The 9,816-nt window shown below is 36.1% G+C and overlaps 1 protein-coding gene across 2 annotated transcripts in view; it reads left to right on the top strand.

The window, feature by feature from the left end:
* The window catches only part of WDR64 (WD repeat domain 64), a 168,510-nt gene that overhangs the window by 35,897 nt on the left and 122,797 nt on the right, over positions 1–9,816 (top strand). For both annotated transcript variants that reach the window (XM_007118137.3, XM_028488653.1), the window contains one exon: positions 420–554. In XM_007118137.3, coding sequence (XP_007118199.2) covers positions 420–554 — 135 coding nt within the window. The remainder of the gene's footprint in view (positions 1–419; positions 555–9,816) is intronic.

Below are 9,816 nucleotides of genomic sequence, written 5' to 3'. Positions count from 1 at the left end.
GTCCGGAGCCTGTGCTCCGCAACGGGAGAGGCCATAACAGTGAGAGGCCCGCGAACCGCAAAAAAAAAAAAAAAAAAACAATATAAATCACAGTCCTCCATTTGCATGATCAGAATTTTTTCGGTAGGGTAAGTATGATCATGTCAATATTGGACTGGGGTTCTTCTAGATTATTCCTCTAATTCTGAATCTATAGCTCAAAATCTGATGATAAACTTTTATTTTTTCATTTAAAATATGATGACGATCATATAGTTAAACAATCGAAAGTATAATGCATAGGATAGTGTTACACATGCAGGCTTTACCACAGCTCAGAGCTGCGATTTGGTTAAAGTAAAAGCGAAATACCAAATAGAAACTCAACATGATGTGTTTGTGAGTCTAACATAACCTCCTTTTTTTCTTGTAATTCGCAGTGTTAAAAGGAAGCTACATAATGACTGGGTTCTGAAAATTAGATATATTTCAGCCCTAAATTGCTTTGGATCCTGCTCCTTAGACAGTGTTCATTCATTAGTTTTGGAATCCTTGAAGAGACTTGAGGATAATTTGTAAGTACAGTTGTTTATATACATAAACATTCTGTGACTTTCAGGTGTTTTCCTGAAACCCATGGCAGCCTTGGAGCTTTTAAACTGGTTTTTAGACATATCAGATGTTAAGTATTCCATTTGTTCAACAAGATTAATTAGATTTTCAGGAGGAAGTTGAAGTTACTCATGCAAATCTGAACATGATGTGTCCTCCTAGAAGCAGTTTTGCTCATTTGTTTTTTATTGCTATATTCTATTCAAGTAAATCAATATTGGTGTAGCTATATTTTCCAAATATAGTTCTATTGGTAAAACTTTATACTTTAAAAATCATTCTTACAGGTCAATTGACTAGTCAATAGCCTGTGAGTATCTGTAGAGCAACCATCATGTTCCATGTGTAATAAATACACAAAATGGCTTTCTTATAGACAGATGAGTTTGAATAGCGTATAGTCTTATTTTCTACCTAAATATTTATTAATAGTTATACTGATATATAGCAAGGCTATATGAATATATAGTAACTATAAAACAGCTGTTGTGTTTTTTTAAGAGAGATACATTCTACAGCATGGATAAACCTCAAAAACATTATGCTAAGTGACAGAAGCCAGACACAAAAGACTGCATATTGAATAATCCCATCTGTAGGAAATGCCCAGAAAAGAAAAGTTTATAGAAATAGAAAGTAGATTAGTGGATGCCTGGGGCTGGTGATGGGAGCAAGGACCCCAAGTTGACACAAGGGAGTTCTCTGGGGTTAGGGAAGGCTAAAGAAGAAGGAAATCACATGATCACATCAATAGATGCAGAAAAAGCACTTGACAAAATCCAGCACCCATTCCTGATAAAAACTCTCAATCTAAACACAGACATTATACCAGTTACAGGAAAACAACTCAAAATGGATCATAGACCCAAAGATAAAATACAAAGCTGTAAAACTCCTGGAAGAAAATCTAGATGACATTGGGTTTGGCAATGACTTTTAAGATACCACTCCATGAGAGAAATCATCGATAAACTGGACTTCGTTCAAATTAAAAACTCTGCTCTGAAAAAGACACTGTCAAGAGAACAAGAAGACAATCCATAGACTAGGAGAAAATATTTGCAAAACACATATCTGATAAAGGGCAGTTATCCAAAATATACAGAGAGCTCTTAAAACTCAACACTAAAACAAACAACCTGATTAAAAAATGGGCAAAAGATCTGAGCAGACACATCACCAAAGAAGGTATACAGATGGCAATAAGTATATGAAAAGATGTTTCACATTCTACATCATTAGAGAAGTGGAAACTAAAATCACAATGAGATATCATTACACACCTACTAGAATGTCCAAAATCCAAAACACTGACAACCTCAAATGCTGACAAGAATGTGGAACAATAGGAACTCTCATTCAGTGCTGGTGGGAATGCAAAATGGGTACAGCCACCTTGGAAGACAGTTTGGCAGTTTCTTACAAAACTAAACATACTCTTGCCATATGATCCAGCACTAGAAAGCACTAAAAGCACTAAAAAGAAATAAGCTATCCATGAAAAGACATGGAGGAACCTTAAATGCATATTACAAAGTAAAAGAAGCCAATCTGAAAAGGTTACATACTGCATGATTCTAACTATATGACATTCTGGAAGAGGCAAAACTGTGGATAGGCAATTAAAAATCAGTGATTGCTGGGATGCAGGGGGAGGGAGGGTTGAATAGTCAGGGCACAGAGGATTTTTAGGGCCTTGAAAATACTCTGTATGATACTATAATGGTGGACACATGTCATTATACATTTGTCCAAACCCACAGAATGTACAGCACCAAGAGTGAACCCTAATGTAAACTGTGGACTTTGTGCAATTATTATGTGTCAATGTGTAGGTTCATCAATTCTAACAAATGTACCACTCTGGTGAGAGATGTAAATAATGGGGGAAGCTATGCATGTGTGGGAGGGCAGGAGCATATGGAAAATCTCTGTAATTTCCACTCAATTTTTCTGTGAACCTAAAACTGCTTTAAAAAAATTGTCTATTAAAAAAATGCACTGAGCCACAAATAAGAATCTGACTTGGTGCAACAAGAAGTGAAAGGTCTTCTTTAAACTTTAAGAATGAGCATAAATCTATCAAAAATACTATGGGTTAAGAAAATGTATATATACAAACACCCACATACAATGGAGTATGTATGCTTTAGAAAAAGAAGGAAAACTTACCATTTACAACAGCCTGGATGAAACTGGAGGGCATTATGCTAAGTGAAATAAACCAGACAGAGAAAGACAAACACTGCATGGTATCACTTATATGTGAAATCCAAAAAAAAGTAGAACTCATAGAAACAAAGTGTAGAACAGTCGGCACCAGGGAAAGGGTTCCCTTTCCACAGGGAAAAGTTCATAAAAGTTTGGTAAACTTTCAAATAGGTTTTTATAAAACTTATAAAATGTCTGAGGATCTAATGTAAAATGTGGTGACTATAGTTAACACTGTATTGTATAATTGAAATTTGCTAAGAAAGTAGATTGTAAATGTTCACACCAAAAAAAAAAAAAAAAGTAAACATGTGAGATGATGAATGTGTTGATTAACTTAGGGGAATCCTTTCACAATGTGCATATATATATCAAATCATGTTATACAGTTTCAACATCTTACAATTATATGTCAAAACTGAAAAAATGAGATAAAATACAACAAAACACTATGGGTAAAAACTTAAAACTGCAAAACCCTTACCTAGTGATTCAATTCCATTCTTAAAACTTACTTTCTCAATTGTAATCATTTTCTTCTGAATTTCAGTTTTTCTGTTTAGAGAATCAGTGAGTTGAAATGAGACAGAGTCTTGCTTTTTTTTCTCTTTACATTTTGGGTACAACTTTAAAAAGTCCTGGGAAAAATGGTGGAGAGACAAATATGACCCCCTAACAAAACACAAGTGATAGATACCTCCTAGGTCCTCTTGAAGTTTTAGTGAAACTCACAAAAAGATGGAAAACAAAAGATAGCCTTTGCACATACAGAGCTAGAATTTCTTTAAATTCCAAGGCTTTTAATTTAAGCAATGGAATAACAGAATTAGAAATTTAATGAAAGACGAGAATATCACAGTCAGATGACTGACTACCTTAAGTTTTCCTGAAAGTTGTAGTCTTCAGGAAAAACACATATTTCCCCTTACCTAGAAAACGGTGAAAATGTTTACCTTGGTGTAAAACATATTACAGTGAAAGATGTTTTAAAAACTTTCTTCAGTACCTTAAAAACAATTTCATTTCTTGACACCAGATCTGACACCACAAATATCATTTCTATGTTTTTGTAACATAATTAACTGGCTAGTGATTATACTCTGGCATTTTAAAGGAATACATTTCTGAAACATTTAATTAAGAACTAGATGCCACCTTATTTCCAATTTGATTTTATACTATGTTGGCAATTCATGATACATTCATAATCATAAAGAAACATTGTGAAACCATATACAAATACAATATGTCCTCGTGGTGGTATGGAAAAAATATATTCTACTTCAACATCCAGAGAAAGGATTTTTATTTGCAAGATATACAAACCTACAACCATGATTTCCACAGAACAAATATTACCAGTACACTTACCAGGGTAATTCTAACAATTTATATGGCAACCAGAAAGCTGTATAAGGTCACGTAGTTCAGCCATTAATCCAGAACTGTATCAATTATTCAACAAATATTTACTAAGTCAGAATGTGTTAAGAACTGTGGACAATACAAATATGTTTAAGTCATGACCTCTGCCTTAAAATGCTTAAAATCTAAGTGGGAAGACAAGAAATATAGACATAAAATCAACAGTATGCAGCCAGCTCATGTCAGGAATTTGGCCTACTTATTGTTAAACTCTGCCATGATTAAAATAAGCTCACAATTCAATTATATTGAAAACAAAGGCAATAAATACTCAAAACTCATTACTTCTTATTTATTTTACTACATTTTATTATTACCTATGTTCTTGAGGGTTTTATGTCCTGAAGAACACAGAAATACTATATAATGGTATGCAACTGTGTATCTTTTCCTAACTCCACGTTCAGAGATGTCCCTTTGCTGGTTTGAAATCAGCCATGAGAGAAATATTTATACCATGGAAAACAGCAAATGTTTTAAACCGATGGCACACTCCCATCTCTACTTTCCTGCCCCCAGCTCAATGAATGTTAAACGTTTATCAGCACACTACTACTTAGAATAATTTGCATTGCAAAGAAGAGCAAGTTAAAGGCCAGTTGACTGGTTTAGGATTATAGGCATAATAGGAGTTCAGAAAGGGAAGTGATAAATAATGGTCCTCCAGCAAGCCCATAGAGATAAGAACAAGAAGTCTTATATAGGGGACTATGTAAAGTAACTTGCCAGTGATTTCATTACACAAGAAAGTTTAAAACAAACACAATAAACGTGCCTAGTTGGCTTTTGGATGAATGAAGTGGCTTTTTTTTTCCTTCATAAAGACTGTCTTTACATTGGTATGTTTAGTTGCCTATTGTCAATCTAATATTACAAAATAGAAATCAAAAATTGATCTGCACAATATTGACAGGCACTAAGTTCCAGCATCCTTCTCTCAGACCTCCATGTCTTACCATATCAGCTTTTGAACACTCCAACTCACACTATACTGACTCAGTGATGTTGCTGAGGTCTCTGATACCTTTATCTGATACCTTTATCTCTCAGATTGAATTTTATCAGCCCTTTCCTTGACTTTCTTCCCTTCCTACCTGCCTGGATCCCAAGTTAATCATCTGAGTTTGTATCTCACCAGCATTCTTCTTTGATTTATACTCCTATCTGTCCAATGTATCGATCAGCAAAATCCCAACCCTTTTGCTCAGCAGAGCCCTTAGCCCAGTCTCCCAATCCTTTTACATACCTTTGATTAACCCCCTCTTATTCCTCTCAGTGACTATTCCAAACTTCAACTCCTTTCACCCTCCACCCATGTCCTGTCCTTCCATATGATCAAAAAAAAAAAACCAAAAAACCCTGTGGCCTCAGTAGGCCCCAACACCCCAGATCTTTTCAGAATTTTCTATATCCACACCCAGGCTTAAGTCTTTTCTTTTTGTTTCAGAGGTTAGTATCACACCTTCCATTGGTGACCCTGCACTTAACTTCTTCTCCAGGATCTTGCTACCTCAGTTTCTCCCACTCTCTCATTTTCAACCTAAAATGCTCAAGTCTCTTGTGATCTGAGTAACGCTTTTCTTGACCTTTAGTGTCCTTTGATCTATCATACTACACCTCTTCTAGAAAGGGTACTCTGCATTCACTATCCCCACTATCTTGACATTACTCATTCCCTCTAAAATCCTCTCTCATATAGCCTCCTGGCTACTACTCTACGGAAAAGACTCTCAAATTAGCCAATGATGTCGACCTTGTCAGATCAAAGGAAATTAAACTTGGAGCATTCAGCATTACTGATCTCACCCATCCTAAAACTCTATTCTCTTGGCTTTTGGGAAGCCAGCATTTTCTCCCGGTTATCTTACTGTTTGACCTTTTCCCTTGTGATTCCTCTTTTTGTGTCTGCTCTTTTTGCAGTGGTATTCTCCAGAGTTTTGTCCTTAGCCAACCTTAATTGTCACTTTCTACTCAATTCTTGGGTTATGTTCCTCTTCTCCAACATATTAATACCTGTATACTAATGAAACCCAAGCTATCTTGAATGTTGGACTTACATATACCTACTCACTATGTCCACCTGGATATCTCATAGCCCCTTAAATTTCACTTCACTTCCCCCACTTTTTAATCTATGCCTTTTATAGAATTTAAAATTTTTCTTGGTGGCACTATGATGCATCAAATCATCTAGGCAGAAATTTAGCAACCCCACATGACTCCTTTTTCCCTCAACCACTAAAAATCATCAGTCACCAATTTGTCTATATTGCCTTAAAAATTCTTGTTGAATCTATTTTATATTCTGTATCTCTATTGTCCTAGGCTCTTCTCTCCAACTACCCTCTTGTCCCAATACTCTTTCAAACTATTCTTGTAAGGATGGTATCCAACCATCTCAATGTTCTTCACATTTTTCCATCACCTGCCACAGCACTCCCATTATCTGGTTCCTGTCAACCTCTCCACTTCATCAACTTCACTGCTATTTACTACCTTGTACTTAGGTTCCTGTTACTCTGAACTTCTTGCTGATCCCTGGATACTGCATGTTGGGACTTTGTACATGTTCAGTGCCTGAAATACTCTCTCCACTCTTCCTCTTAGTTCTTCTACCTCAACCTCCATAATCCTGTGGGTTTTTTTTTTTTTGAAAAGAGGGAAGTTTTTTATTTTTAAAAATTTTTCCAGTTTTTTGAGGTATAACTGACCCCATAAATCCTTTAAGGATCAAATGATGCCGACTCTAGGAAATTTTCCTGACCTCTCCCAGCAACCTCTTCCCCAACTGGGTTAGGTACCCTTTTCATGCTTCAGTCTTTGTACATATTGCATTTTAATTATGTTTAAGGATGTGTCTTTCCAAGACACTAAGCTTGTTGAGTTTTTGTATATTCAACATTCTCTTTCTGATAGTCCTATAATTTGAACAAAACTACATAGATGACTCTAGAAGAAGCTCTAGAGAAGGAGGCTGAATATTCACTTTTTTTTTTTTAGTAAATACTTATTGGTTAGTTACTCTGTTTAAAGCACTGTATTAAGTGTTGGAAATTTAAAGATGCATAAGACTAGGTCTTTGCTCTCATGTCTAGTGAGGGAGAAAGGAAATAGATTCCCAAAGAGGGTGATAAGTGTCATGATATCGATTTAAGAGAGTTGTATGGGAGCAGAAGAGAGTTCTCAGAGCATCTTAAGGTAGGATTGGGGTGTGGATAAAAATTGGGGTAGGCTTCCTGAAAAGGAGTGTCATGCATGCTGAGTTTTGAAGAACTGGTAAGAGTTAGCCAGGTAAAGCAGTTGCAGGAGAGTAGAGTTGATAAATAGGCACATTAAAGAAAAGACATTTATAAAGGCACAGAAGTGAAAAAGAAGATGGTGAATTCTAGAAACTGTAAGTGGTTCAATATGATTGGAACAGAGAGCAAGAGTTGGGAAAGATGAGACTGGATAAGCCAAACATGAAGAGACCTGCATACCATGGTAAAAAGTTGGAATTTTAACCTGACAGCTACAGGAAGCCATTGAATACTTTAGACAGAAAAGTGATAAAATTCGTGTTTTTGACAGATTACCCTAGCAGCAAAGTGGAAAATGGATTGGGGAAAGGCAAGTTGAAAAGAGGGAGACCAATTGGGAAGATATGGCAATAGTTTAGAAAAGAAATGATTGGGGTTTGAACTGAACCAGTGAAAGTAAGGATGGAAAGAGAACAGATTCTCATATAATTTATAAGAATTGGTGACCTACTGGATGAGAGAAATAAAGGAAAGAGAAGAATCTAAGGTTCATTTTTTCATTCTCAACAATATTTAATGTATGCCTATTATAGATCAAAAACTATTCCAAGAAGTGATATAATGGTATACAAAAAAGACTAACTCTCTCCTCTCCTGGAGTCATATTCTAGTGGGAGAGCAAATAATCAAATGAATAATACAGACTTAGGTGAGTAGGTGATGGGGATGAAGGAGCATTATGGGATAAAGAGTGATGGGAGGCAGTAATCTTGACAGGATGGTCACAAGAGACTGCTCTGAGGAGATAACATGTGATCAGAGATCTGAGTGAGGTGAAGAGCAAATCATCCAAAGATCTAGAAGAAAAGCATTAGAGCAGCAGACAACAGTCTCAGTTTGGGGGAACTATATATGTGGCTGTGCTTTTCACTACGAGAGAATATAAATACAGGAATACATTTGCAAGGGAATTCTAGATCACGCCTGCCACTTATTCATTGTCCAAGAATCTTGGGCATGTTTTTTAACTTATTTGAACCTCAATAACCTCATTTATAAATGGGAATAATACTAACTTTCTTAGCTCATGGGATTTTTGTGCTACTCAAATAAGCTGAAATGGGTGAAGGTGCTTTGAAAACTAAAACCCCTTAACAACTGAAAGTATTATTATTTGCTTATAGACATTTAAGTTCTTTTGTGGAGACTGGATTTTTAAAGAACACTGATTTCCGCATGCTGCCAAAATCCATGATAATAATAAATACTCTAACACTGCAAGAAAGGAAAGGCACAAGTTTTCCTTTGGGAACAATTTGTATGGGCCAATATTCCCTTTTCCAAGTATTAGGATCTGTCAATCAAGTGGTGAATGCTTGTATTAGGTCTTAATGAAATATTAATAGGTACCTTCTTTTTGTAAGCAAAAACATGCCCTTCAACTGACATGATTCTAGGAAGATCTAATTCCCTTTTTTTTCCCAGTGACGTATCCTCAAGAGCAGAACTGAGTTAGTCACACTCTCACACTCTTATTCCTTTTTTAATTAATTAATTTATTTATTTATTTATTAACATCTTTATTGGAGTATAATTGCTTTACAATGGTGTGTTAGTTTCTGCTTTATAACAAGGTGAATCAGCTATACATATACATATATCCCCATATCTCTTCCCTCTTGTGTCTCCCTCCCTCCCACCCTCCCTATCCCATCCTTCTAGGTGGTCACAAAGCACTGAGCTATCTTCCTGTGCTATGCGGCTGCTTCCCACTAGCTATTGGTTTAACATTTGGTAGTGTATATATGTCTATGCCTATCTCTCACTTTGTCCCATCTTACCCTTCCCCCACCCTGTGTCCTCAAGTCCATTCTCTAGTAGGTCTGCGTCTTTCTTCCCGTCCTGCCCCTAGGTTCTTCATGACTTTTTTTTTTTTTTTTAGATTCCATATATATGTGTTAGCATACGGTATTTGTTTTTCTCTTTCTGACTTACTTCACTCTGTATGAGAGATTCTAGGTCCATCTACCTCACTACAAATAACTCAGTTTTGTTTCTTTTTATGGCTGAGTAATATTCCATTGTACATACGTGCTACATCTTCTTTATCCATTCATCTGTTGATGGACACTTAGATTGCTTCCATGTCCTGGCTATTGTAAATAGTGCTGCAATGAACATTGTGGTACATGACTCTTTTTGAATTACGGTTTTCTCAGTGTATGTGCCCAGTAGTGGGATTGCTGGGTCGTATGGTAGTTCTATTTTTAGTTTTTTAAGGAACCTCCATACTGTTCTCCATAGTGGCTGTATCAATTTACACTCCCACCAACAGTGCAAGAGGGTTCCC

This window comes from Physeter macrocephalus, chromosome 4 (assembly GCF_002837175.3).
Source record: "Physeter macrocephalus isolate SW-GA chromosome 4, ASM283717v5, whole genome shotgun sequence".
In the NCBI taxonomy this organism is placed as follows: Eukaryota; Metazoa; Chordata; class Mammalia; order Artiodactyla; family Physeteridae; genus Physeter; species Physeter macrocephalus.
This window is presented reverse-complemented; position numbering and strand designations above follow the sequence as displayed.